Source organism: Ambystoma mexicanum, chromosome 3q, assembly GCF_040938575.1.
Source record: "Ambystoma mexicanum isolate Mex_15411 chromosome 3q, UKY_AmexF1_1, whole genome shotgun sequence".
In the NCBI taxonomy this organism is placed as follows: Eukaryota; Metazoa; Chordata; class Amphibia; order Caudata; family Ambystomatidae; genus Ambystoma; species Ambystoma mexicanum.
This window is the reverse complement of record NC_090926.1, coordinates 919542485-919563633: the sequence shown is the minus strand read 5'-3', so window position 1 is coordinate 919563633 and position 21149 is coordinate 919542485. Positions and strand designations below refer to the sequence as shown.

The 21149-nt window shown below is 47.9% G+C and overlaps 1 protein-coding gene across 3 annotated transcripts in view; it reads right to left on the bottom strand.

Annotated features, from left to right (window-relative positions):
* The window catches only part of PRKAR1A (protein kinase cAMP-dependent type I regulatory subunit alpha), a 459354-nt gene that overhangs the window by 103438 nt on the left and 334767 nt on the right, over positions 1-21149 (bottom strand). For 2 of the 3 annotated variants that reach the window (XM_069655072.1, XM_069655074.1), the window contains exon 10: positions 9589-9639. The exons of the other annotated variant lie outside the window; for it this stretch is intronic. In XM_069655072.1, the coding sequence (XP_069511173.1) occupies positions 9589-9639 (51 nt within the window). The remainder of the gene's footprint in view (positions 1-9588; positions 9640-21149) is intronic. 3 annotated transcript variants of the gene reach the window in all.

Below are 21149 nucleotides of genomic sequence, written 5' to 3'. Positions count from 1 at the left end.
AAGTTTTTGGACTTCAGTTTTCAGGCCTGAAAGTTCCCTTCTGGGCACACTCCTTGTCCTCTTAGGTTTGGTAAAAACACCCAAGCTTTCCACATCCATATGGATCACCTCCACTGTAAGTGGGATTTCAGGTGTATCCATGTTTACAGTTTTAGGAACCAGTTCCATTGCAAGTGGGTTTTCAAATGGTTCAGCCACTACAGGTATAACTGAAAGGGCCTTTATTCTAAAAGACATACACCACACAGGGTGTGTGACATAACACTAAGGTTCTGGTCAGCCCTAGGAATTGCCTCCACAGCAGTGGGTCGAGACTCCACTGAATGAGGTTTCAGAGGGACCTTCTACCTCAGGGTCAGCTCAAGGCAGTCACATCAGTGACTTCAACACAGTTATATATTGGACAGGAATTATTAAGTTTCTATCCACAGGGTGAATCACTTCCACTCTAGGTGGGTTTTCAAGAGGTTCTTTCACCGCAGTGTTAACTGAAGGTGGGGTCACACCAGTGACCTGGTAAATAGTTTTACACCATATTGGTACTAGGACAGCAGTTTAAGTTTCTGGGAACTAGTTGAACCACTTTCACTACATGTGTTTTTTTTTAAGAGGCTATATTACCTTAGCAGCAGCTAAAGGTGGGGTCACAGGAGTGACCTCTAGCTTTGTGGGCCTAAGGGCTTTATCTGCATTTGAAAGTATGGGTGCTACACCCAAGTGCCCTTCAGAGTGGCAGTAAATGTTTTTCTTCATCTCCAAGGAAGGGTCTCCTAAGGGAACCTATCTCACTTCAAGGTTAAGAGCCTCAGCCTTTTGACAAGGGGGCTCAGCTGAGCCAAAGGCCACAACCTTTCTGCTATACTCTGTATTAACAGATTTCTTAAGGGATGAGGAGATGGCACTTTTAGACTTACCTTTATTCTCAGAGTCCCTTAAGTGGTTTAGATATGTAGAAGCTTCCTTATATCTATTTATGAGAGCTTCCTTTACCCTATCCCAGTTACTTCTTTCCACTTCATGCAAATCCAATAGCACTTGGTAGTCTCTCTTGGGAAGCCTAAAATGAACGCAGGGTATTCCATCACTCACACAGACCAAACCTTTTACAAGTGAGGTGAAACGTTTTCAGCCATTCAACAATGTCACACTTCATGTCATACTGACTCACCAATTCTGGAAACCTAGAAGCTGAAGATTCAGAAGACCCGGAAAAAGAAGAAGAGGGGTCCAGAAAATTGCCATTTTACAGACAGGTTAAGTCTTTTCCCAATTTCCCACATTTTCAAATTTTTTCCCAACAGGTATTGTCTTGCATCCAGTTCCACAGATATTTCCGAACTATGCGCGTCTCTTGGCAACACCTACCTTGTTGGCCTGCCTTGTCTGCTGTGTCCAAACTAGTCTACATAATAGTATTTGCAGAAAGCGCCCTGTATTGCCTCAGTTATGCATTTGGCAAGGCCCTTAATGTCATCCCATTGGGATCCATTGCACCTGGCCATCAGGGCTGTAGCTTTAGCAATTCTTGCGCTTTAGGTTGCAGACATAGCCACACTTGTCTCCAGAGTACAAGCGCCTACTCTCTGGATGTTATTCGGTTACTGCCATAGGTAGTGTTGTCCCTTTTCATGCGGTTGTAACTAAGGAATCCGGGGTAGGTTGTCACCCTTATGCAGGTGAGGGTTTGGATACTACCTCTACACCCTTGAGTTCAATGGCCTAGTGATGACCGGTTACAATAGAAAGGGGTTAATCCTCTTCTTGATGGCATCAAGTAGAGTTACACAAGGTCAAACTTGTTTCTTTTCCTCAAATAGAGCCACTATACCTCTTTAGTAGGTGGTTCTGCCATTATCCCGAATGTCTGAGCTCGTGAACAGGTCCGAGTGTGGGAAATGGTCAGCTGTAAAGACACATCACTGGTGACTCCGCCTCATCTGGGGAAGGCATTGTATAATTATCGGGATCTACATCCTCCTGAGAAACTAGGTGCAAGTCTGAGTCCTCGGAGAGGTCCTGCATCTGTATTGAGTAGGTATCCTCCCATGAGCTAGGATGTTCCTGAAACATTTTCGCAGAGGACTCCCCCACCGCCCTGTTTAGAAACTGAGGTCCTCCTTAGAGGGGGTGGGGGGCATTTTTTCGGTCTCTCAAAAAAGGTCTTCATGGACCACTGCCCCCACTCTGTCCTCCCAAGGGGTGTCCCTCTGGGCCAGAGTATGACTTCAGCATCAGAAATTGACGGCTGTGCTGCATTCTTCCTCATCTTCCCAATTCCCCACCAACTGCTTTTTCAGCCAATCTGAAATGGTGCTACACCCTCCTCTGTAGGTCTGTTTTTGTGTGGCAGGTGTACAGATCTTGGGGATATCCTTATAATTGGGCTTTTGTGTGTTTTTTCCCTTCTCAGTGATGTGGTTTATTGTGCTCGATGTGTGTGAAGGAACAAGTTACTTACCTGTAATAATTGTTCTCCAGCATGGGGTCTGGCAAGGATTCACATGCTCATGAATATTCCCTGGTCAGGCTGGGAATCCTCGGTAAAGAAAAAAATCAGTTTCACTTCTGAACTGTCTTTCTCCTAACAACCAATCACTGGTCCAATGGTCTTACTGCCCCCAGCCAATGACTGCCCTCTACCTAAGCCCCTCCTCTGGCAGCACTCTTCAGATTTGGTAGCATGTAAAGTGGCAGTAGGACCAAGAGAAGAGCCGCAGAAGGGTAGGTGGGAGGGTTTGCATGTGAAGCCATGCCAGACCAATGCTGGAAAACAGTTACAGGTAAGTAACTTGTTCCTTCTCCAGCATGGGGTCGGGCATGGCTTCATGAATAACAAATACAGATCAGTAAACACATGCACAACCACAGGAGGTGGCAAGGCTCAACATTAAGCATCTCACCAGGCTCACCTTCAAGCAAACAGGTTGCGCAGCACTTCTTGGCCGACTCTGTACTCCTCCCTGGAATCCCGATCGACAGAATCTCGTGAAGGTGTGCGTCGACCTCCATGTAGCAGCCCTGCAGATGTCCAGCAGGGGCACACCAGACAGGAACGCCGACAGAATGTTGCAGCGATCGCTCTGGTCGAATGGGCTCTCGGACGGCCAGGCAACGGTAAGTTTGCCAACCACTGACAATGGGTGAGGCAGCCAGAGAGCCACCTGGAAATGGAAGCCTTCGAGAGGGCCTTATGTTGGTTCACAAGGTAAAAGGTCACCAACAGTTGTGACGTCTTCCGAAAACTTTGTGCGGTCCACGTAAAACTTTAGTGCTCTAGCCACATCCAGCAAGTGCAAAGTCCTCTAAGCCGGCAACAAAGGTGTTGGGAAGAACACGGGTAACACCAAGGGCTCGTTGAGATGAAAGTCCAATGTCACCTTTGGCATGAAGGAGTGGTGCATCCGTAGCACCACCCTTGTCTCGTGGAATGTCAAGTAAGGTGATTTACAAGAAAGGGCCTAATCTCTCCCCCTTGTCATGCGGAGGTGATGGCCACCAGAAACACTTCTCAACGACAAAAATTTCAGCGGCGCAGATTGCATAGGGTCGAACGAGGATCCACGAGCCTAGTCAGCACCACATTGAGCTCCCACGCCTTCAACATCGGGAACGAATGGAAAAGTAGTTTGATGAACTCCTTCACCAGGCGGTGTGACCATAACGACGACCATCCCGGAGTTCTGGTGTAGCGAGAGATGGCCGCCAGATGAACCTTGATGGAAGCATGAGCCAGCGCCGCTTTTGCCAGCGACATCAAATACTGCAGCACCTGCGGAGCCGTATCCGTAGAGGGTCAATTTTCTGTGCACAGCACCAGACAGCAAACCTCCTCCACTTATGTCCGTAGCATTTCAGTGTAGACGAAGCCATGGCCTTGGCAAGCACCTCGTTGCAGTCAGCCAGGATATCGCATCCTCCAAGCTCTAGCGCTGGAGGAGCCACGCCTGCAAATTCAGCGACCCTGGGGCATGGTACAGGATCACGCCGCCTCCTCTGGCGAGATCTGCAGCAGCCAGAAGCTTGACTGGTGGGGACGCTGACAAGTCCAGAAGGTCCGGATACCATATCTGTCTCGGCCACGCCGGTGCGACGAGGATCATCCTGGACCGGGACAGTCTGAGTTGATAGATGAGTAGCAAAAGCAACAGCAATGGAAGGAACACAGAAACAGGCCGTCCCAGGGTGGGAGCAGGGGGTTACCGGGGGGGGGGGGGAGAATGCGTCCCCCATGCTCCCCGGCTGGGGAAACCTGCTGGCGAACCTCCAGCACTTTGTGTTTGTCGTTGTCGCAAACAGATCAATCTGGGAATTTCCCCATCGATGGAACAGAAGATCCACTTGATCCTCCCTAAGTTCCCACGATTGGCAAGAGTACAGCTGCCTGCTGAGGGAGTCGGCGATGGTGTTCTTCACTCCTGCCAGATGCAAGGGGACGAGGAATCTCCCCAGGGTAACAGCCCAGTGCCATAGGTCCTGCGCCTCCCTGGAGAGCACTGGGGATCTGGTGCCTCCCCCGTCCCACTTCCGGATGTAGAACATAGTGGTGGTGTTGTCCGTGAAGACCCGTATCACCTTGCACTTTAGGAACAAAGGAAAGACTTGAGGGCCCAAAATACTGCCTGTAGCTGCAGTACATGGATAGCAAAAGGCTTCTTCTCCGGGAGCCAGAGGCCTCTGGCGTGGAGTCCTCCGATGTGTGCGCCCCATCCCTTCAGGGAGGCGTCCGTCGTTCCGTCTCCTGATTGGGTTGGGGGGTGGGGTCAGGAAGTCTGGGTCCGCCAACAGATGTGTGCGGACTCCGCACCATCATATCACTCGACGGAAATACTCGTCGAGAGAGATCTTGTCCTCGAAGCCTCCTCATACCTGGATCCAACAGGCGTTGATGAACTCTTGCAGTGCCCACATCCGCAGCCTGCACAACTGAATGAGGTATATGCATGACAACGACATGCTGAGAAGGGACTTGATGCACCTCACCCTTGCGATCGTCAGGGTCAACAGCTATTGAACCTTGCTCAGGATGGCCGCTATCCTCTCCTCCGACAGACACCAGGCATGACACCGTGTTGAGTAAAGACCCCAGAAACAGCGAGTCTTGCGATGTCACCAAGCAAGACTTTGCATAGTTCTGAGAAGCCCAGCTCAGTCAGCAGCTGGACGGTTTCCGCCGTGTGTGCGACGGCAGTCTCACTCGCATGAGCCAGTCAACTAGGTAGGGTTAAACGTGGATCCCTCGTAGACGCAGATGCGTCGCCACTGGCGCCAGGCACTTGGTGAAAACCCTTGGTGCCGACTTCAATCTGAAGTGAAGGGCCTTGAACTGATAGTGTTGCCCTTGAACCACTGAGCACAGAAACTTGGTGTCCCTTGTGAATGGGGATGTGAAAGTAGGCATCCTGCAAGTCCAGCGACAATAGGAAATCCCCTTCTTCCAGCTGTCCCAGCACATGCTGAAGGGTGACCATCCAAAACCTTTGGGAACTGATGTACTTGTTCAGATGGCAGAGGTCCAGAATGGGTCTCTTCTTGACGAGGAAGTACCGAGAGTACACACCGGAGCCTCTTTGGAACAAGCTCTATGGCGCCCTTCCTCAGCATGGCCGCACTTCCAGCAGAAGCTGAGGGACGAGGTTTTCCTGCCTGGCCACTGGTGGTATGCAAGGACACTTTTGTTGGCATTCCAGGGTGTGCCCGTGGGCCAGAGCGTCCAGCAACCAACTGTGTTTTGAGGGAAGTTCACCAGCCGGCCTCCCACCGGGGTGCGCACCCAACAACATGGCCGGTTCAATCTTGCTTCGTCGCGGAGGACTGCCACCTCCTCCAAACTTGCTGCAGCCCCTGTAGGCCTCCTGGACCAAAGAGTGGGACGGTTGACGGTAAAACGATGAGCTTCCGATCTTCCGCACTGAAGGATCCTTGGGATTTCCCTCCGGAAGTCCGAAAGGACGGCCGTCGCTGTTGCTGCGTGCCCAAGGCACGAGCCGTCTCGATGTCCGCCTTGATGGCCTGAAGGGACTCGTCCACAATCTTTCCGAACAAATTATCCCTGAACACCCTCGACTGCACTTCCTTGCGAAAGTTGTCCTTCAACCATCCCCGCCGACTAAGGCAAACGCTGCTGCCCATTTGGCAGAATCGTGTCGGCAATGTCTGTCCACCATAATGGCATGGTCTGATGCCACCTCGCCCTCCTGCAGGATCTCCAGCACTTCTGATCTCTTGCCATTGGGAAGGAAGTCCAGTAGGGGAGCGATTTTAAACCAGAGCTCCCTGTCATAGAGCACCGCGATGGCAAGGGCGTTGGCCGCCTTGATGGTCGTTGCTGCCGATGTGATGTCTTGTCATCCCATGGCGCTCAACTTCTTACCCTCGCTGTCCTTGGGGGCTTGGGCGGTTGACGAGGGAAGGAGGGATTCGCAGATGCAGCCGAGCCAGGGGATTTCTTCCTCACTGCCGAGACTACTGAATCCGGCGGAAGGTTGGGACCTCAAACACTTGGGTGCAGAGTCCAGCATCCTGTACTTCTTTTCGTACCAGTCCCTCTTCGCCAGGGCAGAGGACAGGTTCGTCATAAGGGACAGCCCCTCATCTCAAATGTCATCCAACAGAGGAATCAACAGCACGGTCTTCCTCTTTCCTCGCAGTGTTCGTACAGGAACCACTTCTTTTCCTCGGGGGTCAGCTGAAACTGGTCCGAAGCCCAGGAGATCATGGCATGGACAAGCCGATCTCGTCAGGCGGTGAGGCTCTGGGTGGCAGAGACCGGAGGTCTCCTAACTCGTCGTTGCTGTGTCCATACCTGTATCCTCCTTCGATGGAGGGAAGGGGGCGACGGGTGAATAGACTGTGGATTGTGAACCCTCCTCTTTTTTGGTAAGGGGCGCACCTGATAGCCCCGGTGCCGCAGGATCTTCCATCCACCAACAGAGGAGCCCGCAGCACCGGCACATTTTCGTCCGAATCTCCGAGCACAAGGTGTGGAGTGCCTGGAGAATGTCCACCGAAATGTCCGCTGGGGGTTGAGGTGGTTGCTGAGGTGGCGGAGGTGGGAGCGACAGAGGCAACGGTGTAGGGTCCAACTCCTCTACGGCCTGCTCGTCTGCCTCGTCGCCACTCTCCAAGTCTCCCTTGTCAGGGTCCCTCCTGTAGGACTTGGCCTCAATGAATTTCTTCCCCAAAATGGTCTGGAGAGTAGAAAGCTCCTCCTCAGAGAATATGTCTGTGCCCTGCAGGACTACCGTAAACCCCCCACCCCTCTTCTCGATCAGGGGAGACTGTTTCGGGGAAATGGGCATCACCTTCTCCAGCGTCTTCTCTATGGCTGAAACTAAGATTCCCTCGTGGCAGGCAGGGAAATTCTGGCCGTGGGGACCATACCCTGCAAACCCGCGTCAGCGGCCTCCGCTAGGGATGCCATTACGCCTTCGATGGGAGGTTTGGCCAGGTGAATCTGGGCGTGCACAACCTTGGTCGAGCTAGGGGCATTCACCTTGGGGGGAGGGTTAGTGCCCCACTCCTTGTCCTTCTCTGACTGGTCCACCCTGGGCTTCTCCAGAAGCTTACCCGGGTGATTAGACTTCCTCTTCTTCGCTGAACCGGAGCGTTGGCTCGTGGTCGAAGGTGCCGGAGACGCTGTGCGTCGCAACGGCGCTACCGGTGCCTGCGGACTCACAGTGCTTGGCCTTATGTTGGGCCCCTGTCACCGGGCGCCCTCAAAGGTCTTAGAAGACTGCTCAGACATCTTGTGGCTGAGGGGGGCATGCTGCCGGGACCCACCCGCAGCAGGGGCCTTGGAATGGAGCCACTCGGTGAGTCGCCTTCGTCGGTCCTTCATGGTGCGGGGGACCATATCCTGGCAAAACGCAGTCTTCCACATGCTTTTGATCTCGATGCAGGCAGTAGAGGCACACAGAGTGCATCTCTCACAAGTAGATGCTCCCTAGGCCGCATACTGGACAAATCCTGAACAGAGGCGTCTAGATTCCCTTCTCTGCCATCTCCAGGCGGGGAAGAAGCTTCTGGAATCCTCCAAGAAGAAAAGTGATGACAAAAAAAATTAAATAATCATCCCTTGAGGGGCGCTGAAGAATCCGAAAATGTGTCCCCCGTTAATCGAAAGATGGATCGATAGAGCTTAGATCGATTGACCGGAAAAATAGAGTACAACTCTTAGAAAAATCACAAAATGCAGTAAAAGCTTGAGAGCTATAGCACGAGGACTCCCAACACTTGAACGTGTGGTAAAAATTTGAAGATGGCTACCAGAAGAGGGTCTTAGGTAGAGGGCAGTCATTGGCTGGGGGCAGTATGACTCAGAGACCAGCGATTGGTTGTTAGGATAAAGACAGTTCAGAAGTGAAACTGAAACTGATTTTGTTTACCGAGGATTCCCAGCATGACGAATATTCATGAGCATGTGAATCCATGCCAGACCCCATGCTGGAGCAATATTACTACCCTTAATGTTGCAGACCCCTCTGTGCTACATTCTCTACTGGTATTGTGTTTGTGTTGATGTTTAGCAGCCTCTCCATCACCAGGGGACTTCTCCCTAGCTCGTTTTGATGTGCCATCAGAGCTGGGGGGGGGATCAGTTTCAGGGTTTTCCCTGCTGGTGCCTCCTTGTGCAGCCATGTTGGTGGTGGGGGAAGAGTGGTGGAAATCTGTCTCGACCCTTTGTGTGAAACCTAGACCTTGATTAACAAATTATCTGTTGGGTGCTTGCACTATGCAGACTCTGCATTCATTGGGCACGCCGCCCACTGTTTCTGCCTATGCTCCCTATGCGTTTTTGGCTTGACCTGCTAGCACACATGGTGCAGTCTTCAGTGTCGGTTCTCAGTAAACAATTGTTACGCACCTTGCGTGCATCTCACCAGGGGAATTTTGAGTCGCCCCATAGGAAAAACAAACTCTTTAAGGGAATCCAGGTTTCAACACTATGTTGGAAAATACAATGGCGATATGCAGTCTACTTGGAAATTTATAAAATGTGCTACTGGTACATATAAGATCGCCCCGGCTCTCCCTACTGTAAGTCTTAACGGTGTAGCAGTTTTTGCTCAAAGTCCTAGGAACTTGTGAATCCAAGGAGATTCACAAGCTCCAGAAACATCTTACATTTGGCCAGGTTATACAGACCTATATTTACAGAACAGACCAAACTTCCGAACATAAATCTGTGGTATCAACCACACTGAGTACTGCCAAAAGTCTTACCATGCTGCCCGAGGCAAAAACATGGCAAAACAGTGAAAAAAGATTCATTGTAAACAGATTGTAACAAGATCAATGCAATCCTCAAAAGCCTGAAGTGAAGCTGGTGCTCATAAATTTAAAGCATAAAGGAGAACCATTATTAAACAGCAAGGCAATACAGATTGAGTCACAAAAACAAATGGCTTCTTTGGGCTGCAAAATATTCTTAAATAGTTTACTGTTTTTTGCAGATTATTTTATAGCATTTCCCTAGCGACTTTCAGTTCCGGTCAACAAATTTAGAAAACATATGCAAAAGAGTTTTAAAAGTGCCTTGAGATCAACGTTTGGGAAGGGCAATACAAAAATCCCTTTATTGATACATACCTTAAAACGTGGGGTAACTTCGGAAGATTGGTATCTATACTTTATGGATTCCTGATAGACAAATCATTTACAATAAACATTAAAAGCTAAAAACAGAAGGGTGGAATGCCAAATTCATTATGACATTTGACAATTCTCAGTCGCTGACAATGGGCAATTTGCAGACTAGACCCATGGAACCTTAAGTTGAACCCATTCAAAGTATTTCTGCCATTGCATCAAACATAGAACGACCATTTAAAGCGGGTATGGTGCTGTACTTTTCGAGATGGACAGCTATGTTAATTTATCTTGTTAACTTACAGCAAGAAAATAAACTGAGAAAATGTAACAGATCACAAAATGCCCATGACAAATTATTTCAGCAAACCTAGTCTACAAACAATGTATTAATGTTAAAAGTCCCAATTATGCAACAAAGAAAAACATTTTCTGGTAACCTACCAGCCCTTGCTAATGGAAACAAACTGGTGATACTCAGAAATTGTTCAGAAAGCACTACTAACCTGCAACCTTTTAGAAAGTACTACTTACCTGCAAAACAATACTATTCCAGTGTGTGTGTACCCTTGCTCTATTTATATGCTTAAACTGCATCCCTGCTGCCAGCGCAAATAGATGGACAGAAGGCGGCCATGGATTGACTTACAAATCAATTGAAGGAACCAAAAAAAAATAAAAAACAGTACATACTCGGACACTAAGTGCATCTTTGGTTAACAACCTGGAGAACTCACTATACTGATGAATATTTTACCCCTGAAAAGTGGTAGACTGGACTGCCTAGGTGTCCAGGGCAAACACCCCTGATGGAGATTTGCTACAGATAAGTGACAATTTACTCTTCAGAAGGAGACGTGGTTTGTTTATTTGTGATGCGCTCCTCACCCAAAGGTATCTGGGTGCAGCAAGAATATGCAGTTTTTAAATACAGTACAGGATTACAGGTAAAATATTACTATTTACATTACAGGCAGATTACAAGTAAGGTATAATACAAAAATAACTTTCAAGGTAACATTCAGATGTCGTTAGAAATAAGCCAGGTTTTCAGGTTGGAATGATACTAAGCAGTGAACATTTGGGAGGACTGCAGAATGGATGTCCTTCTGGAAGACATTTTCTCAGGTGCCATTTAGGAAGATGTATACAGGATACATTCCTCATTGTAATCATATTTCTGATGCTTGCAATTGCTTAGATTCACATGCTATGCATAGGCCGACATCTAGTGGTAGCTGCAGAGTATTACTTTGTTTTCGAAACCCGGAAAGGGATGTAGACAGGGCATGCCAGTAATACTAGCCCTAGTGTGACGTCCACTGTACTCATGGTCCTTCACAGGTCGAGGTCCCTCAGATTGTTTTGTGACACGAGGTAGCATGAAGTGTAGCGCGAGTACAGATGTAATAAAGCAGAGAAGAGTAGCTAAAGCCAGAAAACATCTATGCACTTCCTACTCCACATTGGAGGAAGGGTGGGCACATGTGAATCTAAGCAGATACATATGATTACGGTGAGTAATGTATCCCTTCTGAGGCTTGAGAATCTGCTTAGATCACATGCTACGCATAGATTAGCGAGCAGTGTCTGGACAAGGTAGTGGGTTGAAAGAAGGCACAGCAGCAAATAGATGTTTTAGAACCGCTTGTCCCACCCATGAATCTGCTTTAGAGTGTGCGTCAATGCATTAGTGCGGAGTGAAAGTATGAATGGAGCGCCATGTAGCTGCTTTGCTAATGGAATCCAGCAGGACATTTGTAACAAAGGCCAAAGTAGCTCCTGTACACGGTTAGAGGGAGCTCTTGATGCAAAAGGCAGAGTTTTTGCTGAAAGTGAAATGCATACTGCTCTGCTACTCTGTTAGGGGGAATGCTCAGAAATGTGCAAATTCCTCTCTACATTAGAGACCACCAGCACTTTTGCTGGATGGACTCTTAAGACTTTTTTCAACCTGGAGCGCTCAAGACCTTTTGCCCACTCAGTATTTTTCTGTGATTTAACACGGTTTCTTTTTGGTTTAAGAGTCTGACAAACTCCATAGGCATCATCTTTGCATTGTGACCGACAGCACCTAGAGTGCATTGGCACAGGAGTGTGGGGAGGGGGGCAATCTTCCTTTTCCCAAAGGTTTCAATACCTTCTCTTGGTCAAACTACAATTTCCAAGAGCAGTTAAGTCAAATTGACTTCACTTGCATTTTGTAACTTTATAGACCCAGCACACGCTATCTTACCATAGGGTGCTGGAGGGGGTTACTTAGTATCCCTTTTGTCTACTTTCTCATGTAACATTTTTATGTTACCCTTTCTACAATTAATGGCTGGTGGCAGCGGTTTACTTTTTACTACCATTGTGTGTTTTTACCGCGGGCTGCATTTGCAGCTGCAGTACACCTATGGGTGCCCATTTTGTCAAAATGGCCCCAGTCTTTTTTAGACATTTCTTGCTGGAAAGGTCCTTCTTGAGATTTACTCTGCGTGCCAAACCAGGTTTGATCAAACCAGGTTTGATCTCCGTTCCCTTTCTATTTCGTGGGATTCGAGTGAAGTCCGCCTCTGGTTCCAGTATGTCTGGCAGGGGCAGGAAGTGAGGGAGGTGCCCGAAACTGTGTGCTTAATCCACTTGGTTAGAGGAATGTACCCAAAGGTGATTGGCCAGCTGGCTGTCCGGCAAGGACAGCCACTCTACTGTGCGATTGACAGCTAGGCTGGAATGAATAGAAGAAACCCGCATAAAGAGGCAAAGCTTTTTGGCTTGGAAGGCAGCGCCGACCACTGGGCGAAGGAATCCGAAAAAGAACTTGGAAGAGACGCCTGCTGCAACTCCTGGACCGTTGGTTTGCCTGGTGAAGCCCTGCTTCTGTGCTGAAGCTCCGCATTCACCTTGACTAGAGAAGCCCTGCAAGGACGACTTCTCGCCTTGGGTTGGTGGGACCAATCGACCCCAAAGCGAACTGATCTAGACAGCCTCTTTGAGCTGGCTGTACTTACACTGCTGCTGCTGGAACCGAAGTGCCAGGGAGAGGAACACTAAAGGTAGTGTTACTTTTAAGATGGACCTGAGCTGCTGGAAGATCCTCCGGACTCCCAGTAAGCAGGACTGACCAAGCCTGAGCCACCTCAGAGTGCTGGACCCCAGATGCGAGGAACGTCTAGCGTGGTATCCGTGAGACTGCGGTGGTGCTATTTGCTGAGACGCGAGCAGTTGAAACCGCAAAGTGCTGCTGAACAGAAGTTGTTTCTTTTCCGTCGCTGACTGTCCCATTGCAGGAGTACTCCCTCTCTTCCTCATGACTGAGCCACACAGGAACAGAAGCCAGCTGGAACCATTTCTTCTAACCAAAGATACTTTAAGGTTTGAGAGGACTTACCTCCTTGATCTCAGTTGCATTTTCTACCTCCCACAAGCCTCCCAGCTTGTGAGCATACTTTGATTCTACTTTTTCTACAAAAGACTTCTAAAATATTGTGCAAGACACTTACTTACCTGCAAGAAGTGCTTCAGCTCACCTAGACTTTTGCCCAAATGACGTTGGCTGGCCTGGCTCCCTAAATGACTTTTCTCCTCTGCATGGTTCTTACCTTCCCTCCAGGAAAGGGTTAATTTACTTTGCATTGGTGGTTCAAAAGTACTTGCCTGCTTCAGAATATTTGTGTGATCTCTTGTTTTGTTCTGAAATCTCTTTACTTTAACACACATCTCGGTATTGCTCTAAATGTACCAGTGATATTAATGTCCACAGTGTACTAGCTATTTAAGTCACCTGAGGGTGTAGGAACTGTGTGCCAGCCCAAATGGAGATTTGCTGATTTAGAGAAACGAAGTATTTTGGAGTGCATTTGAGTGTTACTATTAGATTGCCACTTCTGAAGAAGGCTTATCAAAACTGACTTAAATTAATTTTTTAATCAAGAAACCTTGAGGATGACATGCATTACTTAACGTAAAAGCATTTCAGACGGTTGTATCTACTTAGATTCACATGCTGTGCATAGTCCGACATCCAGTGGTATTTGCGGCGTATTGCATCTCGTCTTTCGAGAATCGAAAGGGGACATCGACATGGGCGTGCCTGTAACACTATCCCTATGTGACGTGTAGTGTACCCAAGATCCCTCACGCGTCGAGGTCCCACCGATTGTATTTTTTCTGCCAAGAGGGAGCCCTGACTATCGGGAGTACAGAAAAGAGATAAAGTAGTAAGACTAAGTTCCTTCCATCCGAGCGGGGAGGAAGGATGGGCGCATGTGAATCTAAGCAGATACAACCATCAGAAATGCTTTTACAGTAAGTAATGCATGTCTTCTGATGTTTGTCAGTCTGCTTAGAATCACTAGCGAGCAGTACCCGGAGTTGGATTGTGAGAAGGAACAGTAGTGAAAAGGAAATAGTATGCAAATGGACTCAAGGGGAACATTTGCAATAAATGCTACAGACACCACAGTGCCTCCAGTGGAATGTGCTCTAGGCTTGAAGGGCAGTTCTTTCTTAGCAAGAAAGTAGCAGAGTGCAATGCAATTGACAATCCATCTAGAAATGGTGGATTTGGAGACTGCGTCTCCTTTTCCTGTGGCCACAGACACGAAAAACTGATTAGTCTTCCTTAGTGGATGAGTTCTTTCCATATAGAACATGACGGCTCTGCGTTCATCCAGTGTGTGCAGGGTTTCTTTCCCCCAGGCTTGAGGGATTTTGAAAGAATGTTGGTAGCTCTTTTGACTGGTTCACATGGAACTTGGAAATGAATTTAGGCGCAAATCTAGGTCAAGTGCGTAAAACCACCTTGTTTTTGTGAACTGTTACAAAGGGATCTAGAATAGAGTGCCTGCAGTTCACTTACCCTCCAATGGAGGGGATTGTTATTAAAAAAGCAGTCTTGAGGATTAGGTGTGCTCAACAGGAGCTCCCATAAACCTAGTTAACACCACATTTAGGACCCATCCGGGAGCCGGGGTAGAAACGTTAGGGTGAATTCTTTTTACCCCTTCCATGAAAGCTTTAATCACTGGTATCTTCCACCACGACACCTTCTGTTGTGATGTTGTATATGCTGAAAGTGCCGCTAGGTGCACCTTTATTGAGTTGAAGACTAGGCCTGAATCAAGTAAGTTAAGTATAGGACAATGTGAAAGGGAGAGCAGTCGATTGGGTTGATGCTCTTTGTTACACCAGAGGACAAACCGTTTCCATTTACTAGAATAGCAATATCTAGTGTTAGGTTTCCTTGCCTCCCTGAGGATGTCCATACATCTTTGAGGGAGCTGCAGGTGACCGAATTCTATGACCTCAGGAGCCAGGCCGCTAAGTTCATGTCTTGGGGCATGGGTGAAGTGTCTCCCCTCTGTCTTGTGACAACATGTTGTATGGGCAAGGCAGTTTGACGGGAGGAAATAGGGACATCTCCATCAGAAGAGCGAACCAGGGTTGGCGGGCCCACATGGGGGCCACCATTATCGTCACTGGTTCCTGGTGCATCTTGTGAACTATCTTGTTGAGAAGGGTAGTCGTGGGGGTGGGGGAGGGGGAAGCGTAGACAAATTTCCCTGACCATGTTATCCAGAGCCCGTTCCCCTTGGATCGGTTCTGGGGGTACCTGGAAGCATTATCTTGGCATTGGCCATTTTCCAGGGTCAAACAGATCGATCTCTGGAAAACCCCATAGTGCGAAAACGTTGACAACGATGTCTCCTTGTAATCGCCATTCGTACTCCCTGGGCAACGGAAAGTCTCTGCTGAGTAAGTCTGCCAGAAGATAGAGTTCCCCTGGAACATGTGATAACAGTAACATGTTGCGTTTGAGAGCCCTCTTCCAAATGTTTTGAGACAGTTTGGACAGCCCTGGAGAATGAGTTCCTCCCCGTTTGTTCAGATAGTACATGGCCGTGGTGATGTCTAAGGATTAGGATAGTCTTTCCCTGTAGTTGTGTTTCGAACGCTTTCAGCGCTTTGAACACTGCCAGCAGTTCCAGCAGGTTTATGTGGTTGGACGCTAGGTCTGGCGACCAAACTCTGCTTGCTCTCTGCTGGAGCAGGTGGGCTCCCCACCCAGTAAGGGAGGCATCCATAGTTCGAGTGGCTTCCACTGCGGGGGTGTTGAAGGATTTCCCTTTCAAGAGGTTTTCCCTCGACCACCACCGCAGCTGGAGAACTAGGGCCAGTGAGACCAATCCTAAATCGTCCCACTGTCCGTTGGCCTGACACCACTGGTTGCTTAGCCACTCTTGCATTGGGCGTAGGCGCGCGTGAGGCATTAAGCAGATACACGACGCCAAAATTCTTAGCAGACGCATAGCCTTGCGTACTGTTACCTCTCGACTGGCTACATAGTGAGGAATTTGAAATAACATGTTTTGAACCCTCTCGTTGGAGGGGAAGACAAGGCCGTCCTTTGTTTGAATTAGAGCCTCTAGGAATTGTTTGACATGACTGGGGTCTAAGCTGGATTTTCTCTCAATGGAGAAACCGAGGCTGAATAAAAGATCCATCGTCTTTTGGTTATTTGACAGACATGTTTCGTAAGAGTCCCCTGTGATGAGCCAGTTGTCGAGGTAAGGATAAACTGGAATTGATTGCCTGCGCAGGTTTGCTGCTGCTACTACCTTCGTAAATACTCTTGGTGTAGATGCTATGCCAAAGGGTAGTACCTTGAACTTATGTTTGTTTTCTATCATAAACCTGAGGTACTTTGTGTGCTGGCAACATCGAAATATGAAAGTATGCATCTTTCATATCCAGAGTTGCCATGTAATCCCCTATGTGAGCAGAGGAATTACTTCCTGCAGGGTGACCATGCAAAATTTCTGTGGTTTTACAAACCTGGGTGCAGATCTAGAACAGGACGCATGGTTAGATCCTTTTTGGGTACAAGGAAGTACACTGACTAAATACCCTCCTTTACCTGTGACAGAGGTACGATCTATATGGCTCCTTTTTGTTCCAGTATCTCGACTTTTTGAAGTAGTATGTGAAGATGTTCTGGTGTTAGTCTGTTGACGAGGTCGTCTGTATTTTGGGGATTGTTGAACTCTACACAGTACCCGTGGGCTATTTTTTTTAGCACCCACTGGTCCGTGGTTATTCCCTCCCATGCTTTCAGGAATGATATCAGCCGGCCCCCCGACAAGAGAGGCATGGGAGGGGACCCGAATCTTCGAGTCATTTGGAGCCTGAGGCAGGAGAACCTCTGGGGGTTGGGTTCCTGCCGCTTCCCTTACAATACCCCATACTCCCAAAAGGGACAGCAGCGTGTTAAGTATTAGTTCCCTGTGGAGAGTTCGTTGTTTCCTGAAGGGTATTGTTGGTGAGTGGAGCGTTGGCCACGAAAAAAACTCCCGTTTCCAAATCCTCGCCTTGTGGAAGGTCTGAGTAATTTGGTCCAAACGCTTTAGGGTTTCATGTCTTTTTTCGCCTTTCCAAACAAGTTGGATTCCTGCACAGGTTTGTTTATAAGAGACGGTTGAGTTTCAGGTTTAAATCCTGAATTTCGAAGCCATGCGTGTCTTGAGGAGAATGCCCTGAGCGAGGGCCCGGCTGGCTGTCTCGGTAGAATCCAAAGTGTTCCTTAAAATACTTTGGCTAACTTGCCTACCTTCAGAGACTGTGGTAAGTAGGCGGATCCATAGAGGTTCTGGAGCCTCTTGTAGACCTTGTATTAAAGCCCATTGCGCATCTGCGTAACTGGCCAATAGAGTAATGTTATTGGCAATACGCGTGGAGTACGCTGCCGCTGTGGTAACTCTTACCCAGGGCATAAATTATTTTCCCCTCTTTGTCAGGGGGAGCCTCGCCTGTTGATAAAGGAACCCCCGCTCTTTTCCTTGTGGTAGTGACTACCAAAGAATCTGGGGTGGAATGAACCCTAATATATAGAGGGTCTGATGGAGAGGGGGGGGAAGAGTTTTTCAATTCTTGGGTTTACACCTATCGTAAGAGCCGGTGTAGACAAAGATGGAGCAAGGCGTTTTTTTATCGAATTGAGTAGAGGGATGGCTTGGCTGGTTGGCGGCTTCTCTGAGTATATCCTCAACAAATTCGGCTTCAGGTGCAACCTCTTCAGTGGCAATTTTAAAGTGATCAGCTGCTTTACATAACATTACATTAAATGTTAGTTGATCAATAGGAGAAGGATTTCTTGTAGGGGATTCAAGGCCAGAATATCTGTGTCTTGTGGCTCTGGGGACTGCCATGGTTGAGGGTCACCCACATCTGGGTCCTCACCCCAGCCTTCAATGGGCTCATCTTCAATGGGCTCATTTCCAATGGGCTCCCGTTCCTCCTCGTTATAGAAAGGATTCTCCTGTACCGTATATGTCCTCTTCTAAAGAGGGGTCAAAAAGCCTTGGGAATTTAGATCTAGGGTTAGCAGGGCTTTCCTCACTTGGCCCTTTTGGTGTAGGTTGTTCTGCATATGAAACAAACTTGTCCAGCCTTTCCATGCAGTCCTCAAATTTTTCCCTAGTCCAGATTGACGATCTAGAATGGTCTAGGGGTGGAAAGGTCTCTCAGTCTTCTGTCGAAAAAGTATCCCTAGCACTGTCGAAAAACAGAGCTCTGTGCCTTAGCGTCAAAGAAAGTCCTTTCTCTCCTTCAGAGAGGTCCCCTGGCGGGACTGATGAAGGTGGGGTATCCCTGTGCCCTTCCCTCGACTTCTGAACACTATCCTTAGATCTCGACGGATCTTTGGGTCTTTCAGAGACTGAGTCCCTAGCCTGCCGTTTACGGGAATCGGCAGCCACAATTCTTGCCAGCCTGACCTAGACGTCCTCACCAGTCGGGAGGGGCGAAGGTACTTCTGTCAGTTGTAAGGGAGTCTGTTTCAGCGGAATCAGGGCCATGCCACCATCGGCCACCTTTTCGGGCAGAACGCTTTCCTGTGATGCGTGTCGATGGAACTATGTTTTGGGGGTAGCGCCCTTTGTCTTGCATTGCCCAGTCGCGCATGCAGTGAAGGCTGCCGATCTCATCGATTGGCGGGTATCATCGGAATTTCTGGTGCATCCGTTGGCGCTGAAGTCTGTTGACGTAGTCGAAGTAAGGCTAGGGAGTGTGTGCTTAGTGTCATGCACGCGTCTGCCTTTGTTGCCTGGGTGTGACTTCCCCCCATAGCAGAGCTTACGCTGTGCTGATCGGGGCCTGGGACAGACGATGCGGAACACAAGCATTCCGTCGAAAGGTCAACAACCTCCGGTTTGGAGGCCTGATAGTCACTCTCGCCGTCGGCACATTCGGTGGTAGCGGCAGTGGGAGAAGTCCCAGCCTTGGACATACCGTAGGCCGCCCACCGTTTTACTCTACGCTCCTTCAAAGTCTTGGGGCGGAAGGTCGCACACCCTTCCTCTTTATGATCGAGCGGCAAGCACCGGTTACACCATCTGTGCTTATCCTTCCATGGGAATATGCTCTTACAAATAGGGCAAAATCTAAATTGAGCCCTCTCCATAGCTGAGGTTAAGTAAACAATTGTTTTGCAAACACACTGCGCATAAACACACATTTAGTCCAAAGTGGTATAGTGAATTTAATTGTCACTGAGGTAGCCTGACACGTGTTTCGGGCACTTGCCCTTCAACTGAGGCTACAGAGTTGTACATATATACACATTTTTGATACAGGGTTAACCAAAAACAAGAAAAAGAAGGAAAAAGTAATTTTGAAACCAAGGTTGATGCAAGATGTGGGGACCCAAGGTATCGGTGCATCCAAGGTGAAAGACCACAAAAACATACATTAATAGTACGGAAACACAAGATTTTTTGGTACATCATATCAAGAGTCAAGTTTCCAATTTTTAAACAAATTTCAAAAAGTCACAAAACAAGACAGAATACAAACAAACGCAATTGCAAATGAAAGAATAAATAAAAAGAAAAAAAACGGAAAAACATACCATATGTATGAGTAAGATTCATCAGGTCAAAGTGAATTGGGGAAAAAGATTAACCAGAAAATCATTAGCTGGGAGGTTCTAAGCGGGCCATACATCATTTGGATTGGTGTTGAAAAGGGAGCCTTTTTACCTGTGAGTTAGGTGTGTTCAGTGTGAACTGAGGGAGAAAGCCGTAAAACTAATTAGGGCAGCATATAAATTATTACCATGAGAAATTGGAGCTTACAATCATTTGAGAATTGAAATACTGGCAAGGTACTTACCCTGATTAGGGTAAATGAGAGAATAATTTAACATGCGCTCCACTGAAAGACAATAATGGGCGCAGCTAATTAGACAAATCCACATCTGTAGTCAAATAGCATTTAAAATCGAAGGCAAATGCCAAAATGGTACCTGTCACTTGCAATTGCACTCAAGGGTTTATATAAAAGCGTTTCCGCGTATCTTAAGGGTAGAAATTGAAGGGAGAGGCCGTCCAATTGGCGTGTGTCCAAGATGAGAGGGAAAAGGAAAAGGTAAGGAGACGGATTAATTAGCTGCGGGTGCGTGTCTGGCTACATAATTGCGAGCCGCGCAGTCCCTACCACCTAGGGATCTGCGTGAAAGTGTTGAACTCACCAGCGTCTCCACTGAATGGAACGAAATGGAGCCGGCTGGCCGCGACTCATACTGACATTATTATGTTAGCCGGCAGACGTAAAGCGACCGCAGCCGTACGTACAATAATTTGCAATAAAATTTGACACCACAATGCTGGGTCAAATTTTATTGCAAATTATTGTAATTGATTAAAGTGAACTTGTTGTCTCAGCTCACTTTGAGTACATCTGTGCATTGTTCGCCTCTTCTAGTCCCTTCTTTAACCGTCTTTCGTTCTATTCGGTCGACACCTCAATACACACAACCAAGATGGCGATCGCACGTCCCTTCACGTACGGCTGCGGTCGCTTTACGTCTGCCGGCTAACATAATAATGTCAGTATGAGTCGCGGCCAGCCGGCTCCATTTCGTTCCATTCAGTGGAGACGCTGGTGAGTTCAACACTTTCACGCAGATCCCTAGGTGGTAGGGACTGCGCGGCTCGCAATTATGTAGCCAGACACGCACCCGCAGCTAATTAATCCGTCTCCTTACCTTTTCCTTTTCCCTCTCATCTTGGACACACGCCAATTGGACGGCCTCTCCCTTCAATTTCTACCCTTAAGATACGCGGAAACGCTTTTATATAAACCCTTGAGTGCAATTGCAAGTGACAGGTACCATTTTGGCATTTGCCTTCGATTTTAAATGCTATTTGACTACAGATGTGGATTTGTCTAATTAGCTGCGCCCATTATTGTCTTTCAGTGGAGCGCATGTTAAATTATTCTCTCATTTACCCTAATCAGGGTAAGTACCTTGCCAGTATTTCAATTCTCAAATGATTGTAAGCTCCAATTTCTCATGGTAATAATTTATATGCTGCCCTAATTAGTTTTACGGCTTTCTCCCTCAGTTCACACTGAACACACCTAACTCACAGGTAAAAAGGCTCCCTTTTCAACACCAATCCAAATGATGTATGGCCCGCTTAGAACCTCCCAGCTAATGATTTTCTGGTTAATCTTTTTCCCCAATTCACTTTGACCTGATGAATCTTACTCATACATATGGTATGTTTTTCCGTTTT